Source organism: Diadema antillarum, unplaced genomic scaffold (assembly GCF_040938485.1).
Source record: "Diadema antillarum isolate AM-2024a unplaced genomic scaffold, OU_Dant_1.0 seq00000546_RagTag, whole genome shotgun sequence".
NCBI lineage: Eukaryota > Metazoa > Echinodermata > Echinoidea > Diadematoida > Diadematidae > Diadema > Diadema antillarum.
The window spans coordinates 1,129,510-1,151,356 of NW_027271492.1; the positions used below are offsets into that span (position 1 = coordinate 1,129,510).

A 21,847-nucleotide genomic window follows, 5' to 3' on the forward strand; every position below is an offset into this window, starting at 1 on the left:
GAATTTTGTGCAGGGTATTAGAGACATCTATCTTCACTTTCCCAAACGAGCATTCGGGCGTCATACTTTTCACAGGCACATGCCTATCATGAGCTTCACCTTGAGATTTCATTGTCTTGGGCAAGCATCCAAGTGGATTTATAGCATTCTACTTCTTGAAAAATTATATTCATTTTAGCAACATTCAAACAGATACAGCTTTCATCATTATGTTGATGCCATAAGGCTAGGAATGCTTGGTCACCCTGTTGCTAAATACTGAACTTCATTCATTTTAACCTTTAACCACTGGTGACCTGATTGTACCAACTGTAAATGTCATTTCAAAAGATATTGTGGTTTTATTAATTAGAAAATTATTAAGGCCAAAAGCAGCAACATTCTACAGCGCACAGTATTTAACTGCGATCACATGACACCTTGCAATGTCCAGAGTGAGTCTGTATTCCCAGACTACCGTAATTCAGTATGAGCTGTGCAATACCATCCATTTCGTATGGTTACCCCTCTCACACAGTGACACACAAGGGCAGAGATGCTGTATTGGGATGTCATACAGAGTAATACATATCTGTGGCTGACACACGCACAAACACACAGCCAGAGCGCACACACAGACTTTGGTGCATACTAAATGTACAGGCACCTGTCTCTGAGATTGCTCAGTGTGTATGTTTGTGTGTATGTGTATAAAATGCACATTGTGTGTATAATGCCCCACAATTCTGATATGAAATGCAGCTGATGACACACACACACACACACACACACACTCATACAATACACACATACAATACACACACATAACACACACACACACACACTACAAGCATCTAAGTATGCTTGCGATTCAAGTGGATGATGTAGCAGGTGTATATTCAATGCAATCTTCTATCCCTTTTACTTGATTGCCATGCTTGGGGACCATCTTCTACCATAACCACTCTTGGCTCAAATCAACCTCTACATGGGGTCAGTTCACATCTCCCTGAGTTAGCTAGTCCTTTATTGACCCACAAACACTCCACTTCCCTCCTGCGTAGTGCGTGAGCTGGGATGGTAAAATTGCCAATATTTGGCGCGCTCATCAGGTGGTGTGCCGGACAATGCCAAGCCACGACATTGATGGGCGATTGTTATTGCTCGTAATTGGATTTGCCGGATTTGTGTGACAAGATGATTCGCCTCTTTCATGGATTTTATCGACCCATTGCTAAATGAGGGAGCAATACTGGAAGTCTTTTTGGATATATACCAGGTAGTCTGTGTAAATGTTTGCCAGACCTGTGCTTTATTTTCCATGGGGTATGTTGTTTGAAGTACAGTGTGATAAAAAGGATACATGTGCAGATTATTTTGAGTGTGAGTGTGTGTTTTTGAGTGTGAGTGTGTGTTTTAGAGTGCATACCGTGTGTTTTGTGCAACATGTTGATGCATGGATGTATGTCTGTGTTGCAGAGAATTGAAGCACACCACCAATTATTAGGCATTCCTTATGTCCTAAATTTCAGGATGCATTTTGCTGTGAAAATCCTGTTGATTACATAAGGCAAGAAAAGGAGACTTCTGGATGATTTTCAGACTTTGTAGATACAGAGTTCCAGAAAATATAGTGAGTGCAATGAGGAAAAAAGAATGTTTTCAAAACTCAATAAAAAAAAAATCACAATTAATTATGATGATGTCATGACAGCTTCACATAAGAATGCATGATTATTTGCTCAAGGAAACAGAGCAAAAGAAGAAGTATGCATAAATTCTATGGCGGTGAAGTTGCTTTAAAAAGCAAGTGGTATGGTTGGATTTCATTGCTACATTACTGGAATATTTGAGCCTCCTATGCCATCATCTTTTTTCAGTGTAATTTGTTTGTTTGTTTGTTTGTTTTCAGAATACAAAATGCAAAGGAATTTGTAAGGAATCCTATAAGCAAAATATTCTGCTTGAGTGATTTGTTGATTTGTTTGATTGCACAAGATTTACTATTTCATGTGCGTATAAATACACCTGAATGTATTATTTTTCTTCTTTTTCTGTTAAAGGGAGAGAATACTATCACCAGGTAATTCTAGGTGCTAAAAAGCACATTGCTGTTAATTAGCAAGATGACCATATCCATACATGTGTTTATTGTAAAGTAAGATCATAAAAAGTGTGATACCAATCATTTCCAGTATTGAATCTATCACAGCACTATCAGTGGTCATAGGTAGTGTTTTGGGAAATGAGCATTGACTCAAGTCCTTTGACCTCACCACAGTGATAACAGGCACCACTTCCTGTATACAATGTGTATTGTCTTCATGTGTGTCTTGTAAATCAGCCTACATGTATAGGTGACATGCAATACAGGAATTTCTGTTTTGTAAGCATTTTGAGAAACATTCGCTAGTAATTCAAAGAAACAGGTGAAGGTTTGACCATGGACCTACTACAGTACATGGATTGTAATAACGGAGATCTTTCTTTGATCCCATTATCCCCACCGCCACTTGATTATGTGCATGCTTATAGTGAGGTCGCTCAGATGTTTGGACAATGGCAATTGTGTAATCATGGATCTTCACTGACAAAAGAATCATTTCCCTCATTTAAAGTCTTATTTGGCTGATACAAGTGCCTTTTTAGACTCGGCTGTCTCTGAATGGAAACTAATGATGGGAGCAGCAGACCTCAAAACATGACAACTTTTATTGTGTTCTGCGCATGCATGTACTGGATACTGCTGTAGTTTTTAGATATCGCAAAGTCCGCCTTTTTTTATCCAGGTTGGCTGTTGGTGGTGTTGATGAAATCAAAGCAGGAAAGCATGTTTAAAATATTTTTGTGACACTTCTTACAGAAACAGGTGCATGAATTCATTAACGAGTAAGGAACGGCCATGCGAGAGTAGGTCGGTGGTTTGACAGAAATTGAACAGGTCACAAACAACCACCTGCCTGCCGCAAAATTCTAAATATAGACAAAGTTTGAAAATCGTACGCGGTAATTGTCTGTGTTCTGACAGGAAATATCTCCGAGACAGACAAAGAGAGATAGAGAGAGAGAGAGAGAGCGAGTGAGAGGGGGAGAGATCATAGTAGAGACTTAAGAGGAGGAAGAGAGGGAGGGAAAGAGAATTCTGTGATTTCTTGTATTTCAATATTTATGTATATAGCCACAACTCTCTGGTTACCACCAAGCTGCAACTGATGTTCTTACACAATCATCTTGAATGTGTACAAATAACAACAGTCAAATTTATATCAAAGTGACATTGTCCATTGCACATACCTTGAGGATACAGAAACAGTTTGTTAGGCATGATGTACAAGTTCATTTGGTGTATTCATATGGGCAGTCTTCAGCACAGCATTTGAACAAGAACAAGTACCGGTATCATACTCTATATTGCTAGTGATAGTATTGAAAAAAGTGCTCCCATTTGCTCTTATATTTTTAATCTGGAAAGATACTTAAGTATCAGAAAAGGCAGATTTGCAAGCAACTCTGACTTGCAGACTGAGGAAGAATCAATCCCAGAAAATGTGAAATGATAGATGGTAAAAATGAATTTTACAACAAAGCCAAAACAAAACAAAAGATGTGCAGTTGTGTCTTATTACATAATCTCTGTCACCAAAACTGACCACACCCAAACTGGTTTGCCACCCCATGCAGGATGGGGCCTCAAACTTGTATCATTCTTGCAGTATGCATATTATTACCTAAACCTTGATGAAAACCAGTCATGTCTTTTAATCACATGTCACTTTTATTATTTGTACCATAACTAAAAAACAACAAAAGCCTTTATAATTATCAACTTCGGAAGTTATTAGGTGCACTCTAAAATTTGTAAATAAAAAAGCGTGCAACATGTTGGTTTATCAATATTTCATGGAAACCCAGTAATGAACCACTCAATCTAACTTTTTCTCTGTAATACAGTGTTCATTTCATTACCATAATAAAGTTTGTGTGTATTAGGTAAATTACTCTTTTCAGCAGGCCTTGGGCAAGCTTTTTAGCTGTCATGAACAGCCATACATTATAAATGGGTACATCATACTTGTAAATTAGTATTTCAGGAAACCGATCCATTAGAATGAACTTCAACTTGTGCAGTATTTTTATTATTCTTATTTGTTTGTATCACTTGAAATTCTACTCATATTTCACATTAATCTTGGGTTTATTTATTGTGTTCTCTTGCAGTGTGAAAGAAGTTCGGACATTGCCAGACTTCCAGCATAAAGAATGATTTGTGACGTGCTGATGTTGCACTGTGGAGTTTAGCTGAACTGTACCCTTTTCAAGATGACCACATTTCTCAAAAAGTTCAGTGACTTCCTGGGTATTTCAGATCCCGAGTACGTCAGGGCACCCCCTCTTGATGGGGAGATCATCTTCTGCAAGAACAATGTGTGCGTCCATCCCCCATCCATGCTGTCCACCAATGTGGAGCACCATCCAGGTTACCTGACAATCCGGGCTCAGAAGGTGGACCCCACCCAGACATCTCTAGTGCTGACCTGGATCCCCAATTCTTCTCTGAACAAAAGGAAGAGGTCTAGCGCCACTAACAGTCCAGCGAGGCCATCTTCCACAGACATTCGGAAGCAGACGTTTTCGAAGACCGAGAGCCATGCAGACAACATAAGTGGAGACAGTTTTAGCATCCTGTCCAAGGATGATGAAGGAAATATATATACGTCAGGTGTTGAGAGGGATGTGGGTAAAGGCCAGAATGAAAGCCCCCAGGGATCTATTCACAGTTTACAAGATTCCGGTATTGGTGAAGGTGACCGATCCAAGATTGTTGGGGATGTTGCACTGGCAGGTGATGGAGATAGTGATGCCCCCAGGAAAATAGACTCACAAGAGACCAGACAGGGTCTTCCCAAGAAGAAGCTGATGCAAGGAAGAGTGGAGAGTGTGTTGTCAGAGAGTGACGGTGTGTCTGAGGAGCAGAGATTAGCTGCCCTGCTCAACAGCAGCGAAGTGAACGAAGAAAGGGGCATGGATAGACCGGTGAATCTGGAGCTACAGTCAAAGAGCAGAAAGGAGGAACTTGTCCGTGACGATGATGACAAGCTGAGCATCAGCAGCTCGGACTCTGATGATTCCGAGTCCTTCAACAGGATGCTGGAGCAACTCTCCAGCGACGTTCCCGAGCGGCACCGGCTGTCTCGCCGGTCGAGCTCAACGACCCCGACAACTTCGAATCGTGATGAAGAGTCCCTGCCTTCCACCCCTAGCCCAGATGCTAACTACGACCCCTTCGCCCCCTTCTACAGTCTGCACAGCAGTAGCACCTGCAGCCCAGAGATCACCCACCCATCACCTGTGGTCTCCTACAACTTGACCTTCCCAGAGAACTCTGTCTGCTACAGGGGCAAGGTTGTCTACCCTGGCTCCCCGGCCAGTGCTCCGGCCAGGGATCAGGTCTGCGGTGTGTTCTCCGTTGACCTGTGTCAGATGCGGTCACTGCGGGTCTTTTTCTCTGACGAGTCCTGCACCTGTGGCCAGATGGTCATCGCCAGCCGTGAGAGCCAGTACAAAGTCCTGCACTTCCACCATGGTGGGCTGGACAGGCTGACAGAAGTCTTTGACCACTGGAAGTACTGTGTCAAACTCCACAACAAGGTAAGCACAAGGATATCAGGCGACATTAGATCATCACAGTCAATGACTGCATAGATAGAGTCCAACACAGTTAGCTATTACCTGAAATATGTTAGTCACAAGTTTTACTTGCAGTCTTTTCGTCGTGGAAGTAATGCAGTGATCTGGTTGTGGTGATTTTGCGTCATGAAGCTCACACAGGTCAGTTTTTTTTTCTTTTAAAGGAAAGAAAAAACCCCAAACATGTATGTTAGGTCTACAATATTCATTTTCAAGTTTTGGCATTTCCTCATGAAGGAGTATCTAGATCCTAGGTTTGAAAGCGTGGAATTAAGTAAAATTAATATTTTCATAGTTTTTGTACACGTATGCTTTACATCTCTTCAGTCTGAAGTCACTCCACTCTGTTTTTTGACAAGTAACATGCAATATAAGTCTTTACATGCAAATCCCTTACTTCAAAATCTGACCTAGACTAAGTATGTCAGAACTTTTTTTTACTGTTTTTTAGATGCAAGATCACATTTGCTAGTTCTCAGGTTTCCTAATTAACATTTTAGCAATTGTTTGAAAAAAATGAGGCAGAGGAGCAGCTTGGTTTATGACATGAATCATCTTCTGATATGATCTACATGTTAAAGTGAGTTACAGGAGCTGTACAAATATAATTTCATTTCATTTATTTTCCACATCCTGATAAAAAGCATTTACAAAAAATACAGGAACGATACATACACAGTAGGATATTGGAACAATACAAGAAAAATAAGTCCAACTTACAGGAATTTTACAACTGACAAACACAACATAAAAGCAGTTATTTCAGTTTGTGGGGGGATCAACATAGACCGTTGGTCTTTCTATGGCTGATCCCAAATGTTACAGCAAAGAATAGTTACATTGATGCAATACACACAAGAAAAACTATACTACAGAAAGTGCACTATACAAGAAGGCAAGAGTAATCAAAGTGTGGTGCTTGTACACTGCATAAAACTTCAAATTTATAATATATCTTTATGAACAAGAAATGATTTGTATCTTCTTTTAAATATTGAAAGTCTATTAGACAGCTTTATCACATTTTGGCAAGTCGTTCCATAGAACAGGTCCCGTATATTTGAAAGTGTATCTTGAAATGCAATATTTAAAATTTGGGATATACAATCTATTCATGTGTCTAGTATTGTAATTATTCTTATTTTGGATGAAGGAAGTATCAAGAAAACCTGGCAAAATGTTGTTTATATATGTGTACATGAAAACAGCGAGAAAAACTTCGTTCATATCAAAAATCTTTCCATTTAAACTGTAATGTAGATCAATAGCAGGGAATTACATCCCAGGTTAAAATGGAAAGCCTTCCCAGAGCTATATTATTTTCGTATTCATTTTTATTGTGATCTACGTATGTACTTGAGGTATCACACTTTAGCTTGAATTTTAGCTGTGATTCAAATGGTATAAGCTTTTGACATGCTTCAGTACAAGATGGAAGTGTCTTCATGTTTAGGTAATGAAAGAGAATTCAAGAGAATGAAAGGAGGGAAGGGAAAGAATATAGGAAGTATGAAAACTCATTGTAATTCCTCAAAATAGTAAATTACACAATGGTTGGAGAATTACAGAAGCCGAATGAGAAGGATATATTGCAGACTTGTTCAATTTGTATTGCATAAAATTTGATTTTAGTTGTTCTTTAAGAATGTAGGCTACATGATTTGATTGACACACTTGTGAGGAGGTGTATGTGCAGTACATGATAACTCATATAAAGCCGTTTCATCATACAGTGAGTTAAGATTTGATGCTTTAGCAAGCTGTCCTGAATCACAATGTATTCTCATGCCATGGGGATGAATTCTGCTGCAACAAGCTGCAGATTATATTTCTCGCTGCAGTGCAAATGTCAGAGTTGCCCATCACTCACTGGTATTAGATTACGATGTAAGCCGCTTTCTCAGAGCCGCGGCATCCAGAATATTACCACGGAAACAGGCTGTGCAGGGAATTTCAATAAAGCGATGCCTAGATATTTGATGTGATAAGCAGTTGTGATTTTCGAAATTGATGTCTGTATTCTGCAGCCTAGATTTCATTTCATTATTATTGTCATTGATCATACAGGGCAAAAGCATGCTGTAGGAAGAAAAAAAAAATGTGGCGTTGGCTTAAAGGGGATGGCTAGTAACTGATCAGTGGGAATCAGTGGGAATGCTGGAGGATGATTGTTCCAATCCTTGTGGGATTCATTTAAGAGTACATTATATATCTATTGTTGTGTGAAAATTATTTGCTTCAGAATGGTCTCATATTCAAGTAATGTGCAGTTTAATGTTTCAAGGTTAGCGTGCCTGGTCAGTGACGGGGCATTAATCTGCACATTACTTGAATATGAGACCGTTCTGAAGCAAATAATTTTCACACGACAGTAGATATACAATGTACTCTTAAATGAATCCCACAAGGATTGGAACAATCATCCCTCAGCATTCCCACTGATTCCCACTGTTCGGTTACTAGCCATCCCTTTTAAATTACAGGTTAGGCATAAGAATGGGTTTTTTGAAAGCAAGTAAAGATTTTCCAAAGCCTTGTTTGATTTTGACAATAAATTTTGGCAGTAAATTCACCTTAAAGATGCAGATAGAATCATACAGAAAGTACATTGTACTACCGTGCATAATGCATGTAATGTGGTCAACTATTAATTGGAATAGTGGTCAAGCATGACATTTGACCTGGTCAATTATGCACTCCTGCTGTGTTCTCCTTAGTCGCTAGATCTGGACAATGACAGTGGTCAGCTCCTGAGGAAGTTTAACATCATCCAGTCCAGCATGACCGCTGAGGACTGCCATCCAGAAGAGGGTCTATTCCAAGAGTTGACCGAAGAGGTCTGGTGGTCTTACGTGGATGACAAGGGGCGCATCGATGATGTCTTTGGCTTGCGGAAAGTGAGTTTTCATTTCCAATTTAAGACATTTTCCTTCAATTTAAAAAACAAAACAACAGAACAACAACAACAACAAAACAATTGTTAGCCCCCACTGGCAAAACATCGTGTGCATATTAGGAATTAAGATTATGCAGGTCATGTAAAGGTATCTCCTAGAGAAGCAAGCAAGATTAGTATCATGTGTCATGCTTTGTAGCTGTCTTGTATGCATGTTGCTCAAAGAATAATAATTGGCTAAACATTGTCTCTTCATTCGATCATAATGTTCTCTCATTCTATCTCTTACTCTTTCTTGCTTTGTCTCAAAGAAAGAAAGACTGGCAGGCAGAAAAATCCCAATTTTGGCACTTGTAATTTTGCACTTAACTATGATGGAAGCTGATACCACAAAGGAATTGATCACATGATGACTGTAACTATTGCAGGTAGTGTGTTGTGAACTTGATGAAGACCATATGGTGCTTGCTGTGTGATTATTACATTAGTCACAAGCACCTGACTGGTACCAAAGGCTATTACTGACCTTTCACCTTTCTAGGTGTGCATCTCACTTGAATCTGATGAAGAGCAGTTTGAGTGTGACATTTCTGTGTAATTATGCCAAGTAGGACCCCAAGAGCGGTTGTGAAAAATTGAGGACTCTCTGTTTTTTCTGGGTCCCTTGGAGAATGTTGCCTGGAATTAGAGAGAATTTAGTATGGTGCAAAACCTGCCTAAGGCCATTAACAAACCCCAGGTAAATTTGCCCTGAAATAGAGGCATTTAACAACAATTTATTCAAGAGTTTCAGTATACGTTCTGCAGTGCTGCCTTGAGAATATAAGAATAGATCAAATCATAAAGTCTGTCTAGGGCTCCTTTTACCTCTGTCTCCATGAAGTGGTAAAATATAGCAAAATGAAAAACCTACCCTGAGGCTTTTGAAGGCCTCCTTTGATAGTGCCTCAGTTTGGGGAAAGTGAGAAAATGTCAAATTTTGCCATTTGAACATTTGCAGGCTCCTTGTAATGACACAGGGCAGAGCAAGCTGGGAAGTCTAATCACTTGGTGTTTATTTTTCTTGTCTTTTTTTTTTTCACAAACCTTCTGTGATGCTGCCTAGTAGTGAAGCAATATAATGGAATGTTTGATATGGGCATTTCTTACCTTACCCAGAGTTAGGGACTATTTAAACGTATGATATAAAGGTTACCCAAGGGCTTTTTGCAAGAGGCCAGAAGTGTTGCCTTGTGGTGTTTGTGTATGTGTGTGTGTGTGTGTGTGTGTGTGTGTGTGTGGATGTGGGGGGGGGGGGGGGTGGGGAAATGTTGTGGAGGGAAAGTATCGGTCATTGTAGTATTACACATTATTTTAAAGAACACGTCAGTCAGCTGACCTTTACTTCAGATCGCCTGGTAAAATTTGGAGGGAATTTGATGTGGAAGGAATCTCCTGGGGAGTGACAGTCTTGTAGACTAAATTGAGCCTACTTCAAAGAGCATAGTTCAAGTTATATTAAAGCCCATACTGAGAGCATGATTGGTTGATGCATGGCAAATTTCTTTGTGCTTGATTGTTTCAAGGAGATTACAGAATCTCGCACTGATGCGTGCTGTGTTTTTTTTTTTCTCCTGGTCACATGGCATGCATGGCAGCCCGGCTGTGAAATGTCAGCCGAACATTTTGTTTAAGCAGTGAGAACACAGTGTGTGAGGCAGGGAAACAGCGAAAACCTGTATCAGCTCACATTGTACACATTCGAACAGATGTGTATCATCTAGTACATGGACATAAAGTGGGATTAAGTTAGGATCCGTGGAAATGAAATCCCATTGTCAAAACTATAAACATCACTGAATGAATTACATGTGAATCCCATGCATCAGTAGTGAGATACACTTAAAGAGTGAATTTGAACCCAGAATTAGTCCATTGCTAATAAAATCATAGCCATTACATGTGTCACATATTTTGTGTCTAGTGTAAATTTGAGCTATTATTAAAATAAGATCTAGATACAGATAGCCCATTTTCCTCAGAATTTAAGAATTACATTATCATATAAGTATGTATATGCTTACTCAATGTGATCTCTTCTTTCAAGAATATTGTCTGAGAATATTGGTTGCTCTGTATGTGAAAAGCAAAAATCTGCACTTTTGCATTCAATTTCTGTATAATTTATGTGTGTGTGTGTGTATGTGCTCATGAAGCGTGCACGGGGGGAAGAGAAAGTGGTTGAAGGTAAATAGGATGCCTACATGACACTGATTAAATTATCTGTGATTAGATGGATGCTTAATTAAACCCTAGACAAGATGAGATCCTTGATGGAGCAGAGGAGAAGACTGCCGAGCGTAGCGAACATCACACGAGGCTTGTCATTGCAGTAAAACTCTCTGAGATGGATCACACATGTGGGAGATTGATGGCTGGTCTTATAGAATCTTGGCTTCTGAGCTGTGGCTGGTGTAGTTTCCCCTCCCAAATGCCTGCCCAGTTTAATATTGCCATTCCCTCAGTCTTGATTCAACGCTAATCCCCTGCAGGAAAATAAAGAGAAAATAGAGGGGGCAGAATTGATAGCCTCTTACAACTTTGTACCTTATCTCAACCTCCTACCCCCCCCCCCAAAAAAAAAAAAGAAAAAGAAAAAGAAAAAAGAAATAATAGAAAAATATCCAAAGTTCTGTGTGATTTCACATGAAATCATGTGCCTTTTACTGGGGTTATTAGCCAAAGATTTTTCCTCTTTTTTTTTTTTTTTTGGTTGTAGAAGTTATCTGTATCTGTACCACCACCATTGACATATTGGCTTCTCATAACTCTGTAAACCAGAAGAGCTTGAAACAGTAAATTGTGATCGGACATATCTTGATCAATCACACATACATGCACAGGCGGATCCAGATATTCCATAAAGGGGAGGCGCCTTTACAAAATTAAAGGGGGCGCAGGCCCCCCCCCCCCCATTTTTCTTTTTACTTCTTTTGTTTTGACAAAAAATAAAGAGGGGGCGCGCACCGGTGCGCCCCCTCTGGATCTGCCACTGTACATGCACACATACACACCAGAGAGGTAGCTGCTTTTTAATACAAGACTTCCTTTGTTAAGACTCCAGACTGGATGATGAAACTGAAATGAGAGTACTGAAATATGTGGACATTTTTGTCATCTATGAAGTCTTCATATCAGCCTCCTCTCAGGATATTTGTTTCATCTCATTCGCCTTTCATCGACGTCAACATCTTCATAATGCACTTCGATGTTCAATCTGCCACACATAATCAACCATTTCAATAAAGATTTTCCTCCCCCACTTTCTCTCAATTCAGATTTATAATGATTTTTTCTTTTTTTCCCGTAGTGATATCTGGAGAAATGTAGTGATGGGGAAAGAAATTGAGACCTTGTGAGGATGATTGGAAGGTCGGAACTGACAGACTAAGGAAAAGAGTCTGGTAGGAAAATTAAGTTAGTTCATGATGACATAGGCTGCATTACAGGGGGCCACGACACAGATGGTCAGGCAGGTGTGTCGAATAAATGAGTTTAGAAAATATCCCTGGAAGTTGGTATATGATTGGTAGTCTATAGATTTCAGGCTCTAGACTGTTTTTATGCCTCCGCCATGAAGTGGTGCCGGAGGCATTATGTTTTCGGGTTGTCCGTCCATCCATCCATCCGTAATAAATTTTGTAGACAGCGTAACTAAAAAACCTTTTGAGGTATCCTGATGAAACTTGGCATATCATGTGTATTAGGGAGTGAAGTTGTGCCTATCAACTTTTGAGTGCACATGCTCAAGGTCAAAGGTCAAAAGGTCAAGGTCAAATATATATCCTAAAATTTCACTATTTTCTCCATAGTACTATGCATTGCGTGAAGATATTTTCTTGAAACTTATTGTATACATGTTTTACCCAATTAAGATTCTCTGGTGAAAGTTTGGGGTCATGAGGTCAAAGGTCAAAAGGTCAAGTAAAAATATTAAAATTTCACTTTTTTCTCTGTACCTTGGATATTGTTCAAGGTATCTTCATGTAACATAGTATATGTATTGACTGGCAATGATTATCTAGAGAATTTAGGGTTCATGGGGTCGAAGGTCAGGGGTCAAAGGTCAAGGGCAACACTTCAAAATTTTACTATTTCCCTCATATTCATGCAATGCCAGCAGGATTATTTGTTTTTTACACTAAGTGTATGTATGTATAACCAGGGAGGTGAGAGGAGTATAGAGATTCTCTGGGAAGGTTTTTTCTTTTTCTTTTTTTTTTTTTGGCCTCAAAGGTCAAAAGATCAAAGATCAAGTGAAGTGCTGAACTAACTTTTTCCTCCATATCTGGGAAGTGGCTCGAGTTATCTTGAAACTTACTACATATTTATGCATGTTCTGCCTGACAGTGATTATCATATGAATTTTAGGGTCAAAGGCCAGATGAAAATGGCAACAATTTACTATTCAATACAGAAATTGCACTTTTTCTCCATACCTTGAAAAGTACTCAATGCATAAAATTATGAATGGGTCAAAGTCAAGTTAAAGTCCTTAAACAAACCCTCATCCACTGCTGTGTTTTCATGTGTTTTCTGACATGTTCAAATGTAATGCAAATTCATATCAATTTGAAACAGCATACCCCCATGTTTTATATATCATTGTGAAAGACAATAATTGTACTTTATGCAAAACAGGTCAAGAGGTCAACTCAAGGTCAGATGACATCCCCAACCTCATTAATATTCATGAGGAAAAAAAAAACAAAAACAAAATTTTCAGAATTTTTGTAAAATCTGGTAGAAAACTTGGGGATATAGCATTTAATTATATTTCATTCTTTTTAGCACTATACAGGGTGGCCCAAAAAGAACGGAATGCCTAAGATCTTTAATTTCAGCAATATCGTTACAAATATGTCATCATGTTGCATACTATTAGAAAGGCCATTCTTTTTCCAATAGAATGACACCAAGCTTTTTAATTTCAGTTAATGCGTTACGATTTTAGGCCCATTTTTGTCAACCCTTGCAATTTTCAAAATATGATCATTTTGCACTCTTAGAGATACAGAAACCAGTGAGAATTCGGCTTACCGTAGAACCAGTAGCGTTCGCAATGTGCGGAATGTGGGGCGGACAGTGTTATTGTCGTCAGGTCGTCTCATTCACAATGGTAACGGACAATGACAGCCACATTCCACACATTGTGAACGTTACTGCTTCTATGGCAAGCCGAATTCTCGCTGATTTCGGTGTCTCTGAGAGTGCAAAATGATCACATTTTGAAAATTGCAAGGGTTGACAAAAATGGTCCTAAAACCATGATGCATTAACCAAAATTAAAGAACTTGGTGTCATTCTTTTGGAAAAAGAATGGCCTTTCCAATAGTATACAAAATAATGACATATTAGGAAAAATATTGCTAAAAATAAAAATCTTAGGCGTTCCGTTCTTTTTGGGCCACCATGTATAGGAAATATTCAGTGATAATATGAGGGGGATATGAGTAAATCTTATATTTTTAACATATTTCCAAAGTTAGCACACTTTCAGACAGCAATTCCACAGCGCAACACATCTTCAGCCATACCTCAACAATTCAGTTCAGCATTAGGCACGAATAAGGCAATCTTGAGAGTAAATTCTGTGTTTCATCTCAGACTGAATGAGTTTTATTTGTAACTGTACATTTTAATGTGTACATCCATGTCAAATAAAAAAAGTTCAAAAAGAAACATAAAGATTACATAAAATACTGTAATAGATGTCATGTGAGCTGGACAATACAGAATGCATACCTGGTATCTGACAGGAAACAGCATTAATTGCCTTTGAAAACAAATGTGAACTATAAAAAACTCTGTGCTACTTTCATCTTTGTCACAATAAATTTGAAACACATTCCATTTCTCAAGAGTATAAACAAATCTATTTCATACATATTGCAGTAAAGCCAAGGAACACAATTTGAAACTGCCTGTAAGTTCCGAGCATCATAAATTCTATTTCTCACAACCATGCAATGAGCTGAAGTCTATGGTACTTTGACTACCAAATGGTTTCAGAGAGTATCCACATTGAATCATATAGGCTATTCAAGTATCTTTCATATCAAATAATGGCTAAGGATACACGTTGATTGCACAGGAGGGATGCATGCAGGCATTCGACGGTTCGCATTGCATGCAGTCATGACGAATCTGTAATATATAATGGGCTGAATGCATAAAACAAGTAATTGCTTGTAAGCAATTGCTTCAAGCACAAGCACAAGCTCCTCCAGCAAAAGGTCTAGCTCAAGCAATTGCTAAAATCCATATATGTATAACCTTTTGCTTGTGCTCATACCTATTGCTTGTCCCGCACAAGCAATTGCTTGCGTTTTCAACAAAAGGAACGTCACGCCTGTGCGAACAGAAGAACAAAGGCGAGTGTGACAGCATGTATTTGAACGGGCATGTGTGTGCGGAAACATTTCCTGACATAGCAGAAGAGCTATGAAATGGCACTCATAAATGCACACACAGACGCACACACACACATCTATACACACATACATACTGGCTGATTCCTATCACTGTTTATAGTTAGCCCGGATCTGCCAGATCGCACGTGGAGAGAGGTCTCCTTGCTCTCCACCAAAGTCAGACATCCTATCTGTTTTTAATTACATTTTGCGTGCTAATCATTGGACATTCCCGTTGTTGAAACGAAAAGGTTTCTCGAGTAATTTCTCGGAGATTTAGATGTATACCACTCCTGCACAAGTGTGGTCTTTCTTTTATGAATGTGAAAATGATACTTTAAAGGGAACATCCCAATTAAGCAAAAGCTCAAGCTCATTTTGCAGAGCTTGGAAAATAGTAAGCAATTGCTAGAAAGAACAAGCAAAAGGTATGTTTTATGCATCTATGTTTTTAAGTAAATGCTTGGTCTCTCAGCAATTGCTTGCGGGCAGCAAGCAATTGCTTGTGCTTGCTAGCAAAAGCTTCTGCTCGCAAGCAATTGCTGGATTTTATGCATACGGATTCGAGTAAAAGGCTAGCGCAAGCAATTGCTAGCGTTTATGCATCCGGCCCAATATGTGAAATAAATGACATTTTAGCATGCATGTTAGGAAGTACATGTAGCTGTGAATGCAGTCTATGTTAGATTAGACAGAATGTAGCATGACAGTTCACAAATATTGAAATAACAAGATAAAACATTACTCAGTATGTTGATGAATGAATAGTGAATCTCGAATGGGAGCTGACAAACATCAACTTGGGTCAGTCATAAAACACGTACAGCGTAATCTTCCTATGATTTTCAAGGTGATATTCCCTGTCCCCCTCCCCCTCCCCTCCCTCTACCCAACAAAAATCAAGGAAATCATTTATCTTTCCTCTTTGACAGAATAACCTGCAGAATTGGAAAATTTTTCTTTTCATGTGCAATGGTAATACAGTCCCGCTTGAAATTGTGACAAAAATGTTTGTCACATATAGAACAGAATGTCCTCACTTTCCTTTCCTTCCCCCGCCCTCTTGCTGACTGCTCTGTGTGGTAACACCATCCACAATTTCTGGCTTCACTCTTGTTATTCAAGATGTATGAATGATGCCCTTCCTCTTCCTCCTCCAAACCTGAATTACATGTATCTTCCTTTCCAAACTGTGCTAGCTGTGCAACTAATTCTTCTCGAAAATCCAAATGACCATAGGTACTCTTACGTTGCAAGCCTTCGGCAGTTTGTTGTTTTGCACAGGATGTGAACATTATATAGGAATTTATCACAGCGATATCAATAAGATGAAAAAAAATTGTCTTCCACCACCTGTTTACTTTACGAAGAACATTATATTTACCTATAAGTTGATCAGATAGATCAACACCTCCCATATATTTATTATAATCTGTAACAGCTACAGGTCGTTTAACATTTTGAGTTTCAAATTTTCCATTAATTATTACTTTTCTGTCAACAAAGTCAAAATCATTAGCATTATGGATTGATGTCATTACTGTTACAAGTCTCTTATCTTTCCATTGTAGTATTAGCTTATTTCCATCCCGAAACCACCTCATATCCCCTCTTTTAGATATTTTGTTCCATTGCTTGTCTGTTGTTTTGAACTGTACTGGATAGCCAAGCCTTCCTTTTTGTGTGGTGCCACATGCTAAATATCCTTTTTCAAATAAGTCATCAATAAGAGGGCCTGTTGTAAAAAAATTATCAAAATACACATGGTATCCATCATTCCTTAGTGATTCACAAAGTTTCATAACAACTTGATAACCCAATCCCTTTCCACGCTCTGTCTTTTTCTTCTTCCCCTTCCCCCCAGTATGAATATCAAAGTCAATTGTATACCCAGTTGACGACTCTGCCAGCACCCAAACTTTAATCCCATATTTAACTGGTTTATTCTTTATATATTGTCGGATTCCTGATCTTCCCTTTGACTTCACCATTCGTTCATCTACAGACACATTTTGGGAAGGAACATAGGATTCTCTACATAAAGTTTTAAAATGACTGACAAGAAAGTCTACTTTTCGTAATCTATTTTTCTTGTCACCTTCAGTGTTGGGGTCTACAATATGTAGGAAAGCACTGATGGCTTTGAATCTTTTGAGGGACATGACTGATCGTGGAAAAGGAAAATTGTAAATAGGATTTCGGGACCAGAGGTTAGGGAGACGAGAAACACGAACGAGGCCAATGTATATGATGAGACTGATGTAGTGATAGAATTCATCTGGTGTCAGGGGTTCCCAATTGTAGGATTTTTTTTCATGCATGTGGGAGTTGGCATAGGTATTTGTGAAATTACATATTTCAGTTACAATAGCTACAGAAAAGTACAGCTGAAAAAAACTAAAGGCAGAAGTAAAACTTCTTGCTCCAGTTCGGGTCAATATGGATGGAAGGTTTGGTCCATTGCACTTGGCAGACACAAACTGTGGTTGTCTCGGCTGGCCATCATCTGCAGTGTTGTATGTATTGAAGTTGGTTGGACTTTGAATGAAAAGGAAACAGAAAATAAATGATCTAGATCAATTTATTTGAAACATCTAAGTGAGAATTTGACAAGAATACAAAGTTAATAATATGTCATGTGCTTTGTGGTGTTGCTGAAGATTCTCACCTTGCACAAGCATCTCCACTCCCAGATTTCATTTTCTTCGAAGCTGTTGTCCCATGGCCATGCTTTGGAGTTTTCTTCCTAGAAGTAAAAGGGCAAGTTCCATTTACTCCAGTAAATCTACCTCTGTAACTTTATCTTACACTGTGAGATAAATGTCTTGTGCTGACAAGAGCCCAACATGTTTTCATACCTTCCTACTTCGGTGTAAGAACATGCGTAGTTGCAGAGCTTATGCAGTGAATGTTGCTTGTAGCTCTGTGTTTGTTTAGAGTGCATGTTTCCTTTTACTGGACAAAACATCTTGGCAGAAAGTTTTCATACCAGCCATATGCACATAAGTATAGTAGGCCTGTTATGTGTGTGTGTGTTTTTTTTTTTTTCAGGCATCCGTTAGACCTACTTCTGAACAAGCTCTAGATCCTAGTTGAGTTTCATACATACCTCAGCTCAGCTCACCTATTCATGGCTAACTATCATTAATGGCTAGGCATATTATACAGGATAGGGTTGGAGTACTGCATTATTAGCACCCAGTCAGTGAAAAGAACTGGAATTCTTACATTTCTTCCACATAAATGAAATGAAAATCACAACAGGAAGGACTAAATTTCAATGTTGACTCACCTTTTGGTCTTTTTTTGAGATGATGGTTCCCACTCACTTGAATTACTATGAGTGGGACTACTATCAGCCAGATTGTTGTCACTGGAGAGATCAGTATCGGATTCTGACAAACTTTGTGAAAATGCATCAACAGAATCACTTGAATCCGTAGAACATTCACTTTCTGAAAAGATTTCACTATCAGAAAGATTCTTTGAAGCCATTTTGGTAGTATTCAGAAGATTTTCAGATCACAATTCACACCAACTGTCAGCACACACCAGCAAGCAGCACTGCAACCAGGCTCTTAGCAAATTCCATGCAGCACTAGTGCACTGTATGCATCTTGTTCAAAGGCCTAGGGGGATGCTTGACTAGTGCCATCTATGTTGAAATTTGGTAAGAAGAACATTTGAAGTTACTATTACCGCAGGCTATTACCGGTATTTAATGTTTAGTCTATAATATGCAACTGAAGAATCTTTCAACATTTTGTAAAATCATCATGTCAAAGTTCAAGTAATTTCTTTTTTGTTAATTGTAAACTTATGTACATACATGGTAGCTAAGACTTCATTTTTTTTTCTAAAGAGTATGTTTTGTTATTAGTCCATATACATGTGTTTAATTTCAAACAATTCTTGCCTTTACTTGCTTGAGCACTGTTAGAGCTTATATTTATACATATATTTTTTTCCTTCTTTCTTATGTATTTTTATATTTGTTGTAAAGTAAAGATTGTTGATACTCATTTGTATTTCTTCCATGCCCCTGAAGGGGCCGTTCAAGAAATGAAATTCACTGTATCACTGTATCACTATAAGTGTGCTCTCTCTGCCTGTCTTTGGTTTAGCTCAATCGGAGCTGGGTAAGACCTTGAAAACTGATACCAAATAAATCAATGTTCAGTTGCAACACTGTTTCGACAGGATCACACAGGATGTCTGTGTACAGTCAATGGGGGCCCCATATGTGTGTGTGTGTTAAAGGCAGGTACTGGTGAGGGTTAAATCTCCAAATACATGCTCTCCTATTCATACAATTAAACCTAGGTCAAGGAAGGTGAACATTCAACACATTTGTGACAAACTTGTCATTGTAATATTTTGCCAATTTTGTGAAAATGTAATCACACATTGTCCACATGTACTATAGACCTATTGGGAGAACCATGCATTATGGCGGAGGCATACCAGTCGCCATATAGCGACTTGTTTTTTTTTTTTTTTTTTTTTTTTTTGGTGTGTGTGTGTGTTTCAATGTGTTTCAATGCCTTTGCTTGTAGCAATTTCTGTTTTTCTTTTTTATTTCTCTTTTTTTTTGGGGGGGGGGGGGGGGGGACAAGGAGCCAGTTTCAGGAGGCTGCCTCAGTATTTTCATCTCACATTATGTTTTATGACATCAGCATGCCATAACTTGTGAAGTTTTGATTTACTGTAAAACGAGGAATGTTCACCTGCAATTCAATTTCATGAATTTTGCAAAATCAAAATGCATGCGAAAGTTCTTGTTTATACTATATGCATTGAATGTTAGAAGCAACTCGCAAAAAATTCATGCCGTGAAATTATTGTGTTTACAGTATAGGGGTTAAACTTTCTGTAGACTGATTTGATGATGAGATGTGTAAAGATGGAGGAAAAGTGGCTTTTGGTCTTGAAGACAGGCTAAAACCTCTTTGTAATGAACACATTTGGTACTGCACCAGAACTCTGTTTTTATGATTATGAAGATATAGGTCACTGGCATTTTGTTCATTTGAAATGTGCAACACACTAAAGTTTCATGTTGTTTGAAGGGTATTGAAATAAACATAAGTGAGGATAAACTCTGGTCTCCTTACATCAGGTTTTAAAGACAATAAAAGTAAAACTTGCAGTTAATGCATACTGTTTACCATTGGGAGAAGTTAATTAAAAAAAAAAGTTTGACTTATTACATTTGATGCATATGTGTAGGTCAGTTATATCACAAAAATCCCACCATATAAAAATTTCGCAGTAAAGCCTAGACTATAAAGAAATATCACTATTTTTATCAATAAACCATAAATATCTATGGTTTATTCTAGAAACATTTATTATAACTATTATTCAAATTTTTTATATACATTCAACAATACTTAACATTGATTTTACTGATTAAAATTTTTACATTGGCCGTAGATCCCTACATGTGTAACTCACATTTTAGAACTATTTTGAAGCACTAAAGCTGGGTTTTGTTTGATCTGCAAATGGTAAACAATGTTTTTAAAGGACAAGTTCACCTTCATCTAGACATGTGAGTTGAGTGAATGCAGCAATATTAGTAGAATACATCAGTGAGAGTTTGAGCAAAATCGGACAATCCGTTAAAAAGTTATGAATTTTTGAAGTTTCTGCTCAGTCACGGCTGGATGAAAAGACTGCTATAACTTGTGATGTCACATGAGTACAATGATATAAAGAAAGAATAAAGAAAATTCAACATATTTCCATTTTTCTCACATAACAAAAGAACACTCAACTTCTCTCTTTCAGAAGGCAGGGGGAATAATATTACCCTTAACATACATCAGTAGCAAGTCGAAGAACTGTGCACTTAATTCAAAAAGGAAAGTTTTGTGAAATTCTCTTTTTATTTTCCTTTTTATAGTTGTATGCATGTGACATCACACACTGTAGTAGTCTTCTCTTCCAGTAGTGACTGCGCAGTTACTTAAAATATTCGTAACTTTTGAACGGATTGTCCAATTTTCCTCAAACTTTCACTGATAATGTTCTAGAGATTGCTGCATTCTCTCAATCCTTATATGAAGGTGGACTTGTCCTTTAACATCAAAAGGAACTTTTAAAAGTATTTGTTTTGTTGTCAGTCTGTTCATTTCATTTTTGTATTACTCAGATTAGTAGGGAGCTTAGGGGGCGGGGTAGGGCATACATGTATGTTTTATAAGTCTAGATTTTGTCCCAACCACTGTACAAGTACCTGCACAGTTCAGCTGTAATTCCTGCCACTTCATAGAGGTCGGTATTCTTGTCAGAGAGTAAATAACCCAATCATTTACACTTGGCAGTATTAAGTACATGCAAATTTCAATGCGTGTTGCCTACATTTGTACACCAGCTTGTATGGCTAGATCTGTACAAAAGCATTTGTACATTAGTAATTTGTGAAATGTATCTTTCTTATACATGAGTGTGCAGGAGTACAGTGTATCACTATCAGGGCTAGCTGATGTTAATTATTCATGCTGCAATGTAGGATTGATGCAGAATGAGCTTGCGTATCCAGGTACATGTATTCAGTTTGATAGCCATCTTTCCCTGAGGACCTCCAGTAACAAGCTGCTACACATGAGCGTTCCTATAAAATTCATCTCAATACTTCGAGTCAAGTACATATGCATTATGCAAAGCTTGTCAGGCTAGCCTTGAGCAATTTTGTTATAGACATAAAGTACAAGTGCAAAAGAAAAAAAGAAGAAAAGAAATGAGTATGTTTGCTTTCAGGTAGTTTTCTGCATATCAGGGAAAATCTGTATTACAAAAGTATGCAAAAAAGAAAAAGAATACTGTT

At 38.3% G+C, this 21,847-nt stretch overlaps 1 protein-coding gene across 1 annotated transcript in view; it reads left to right on the plus strand.

Annotated features, from left to right (window-relative positions):
- Positions 1-21,847, plus strand: part of LOC139734739 (TBC1 domain family member 16-like) — a 47,488-nt gene that overhangs the window by 8,293 nt on the left and 17,348 nt on the right. Inside the window, exons 2-3 of the mRNA XM_071645533.1 lie at positions 4,198-5,628; positions 8,385-8,564. Of these exons, the coding sequence (XP_071501634.1) occupies positions 4,300-5,628; positions 8,385-8,564 (1,509 nt within the window). The 5' untranslated portion in view covers positions 4,198-4,299. The remainder of the gene's footprint in view (positions 1-4,197; positions 5,629-8,384; positions 8,565-21,847) is intronic.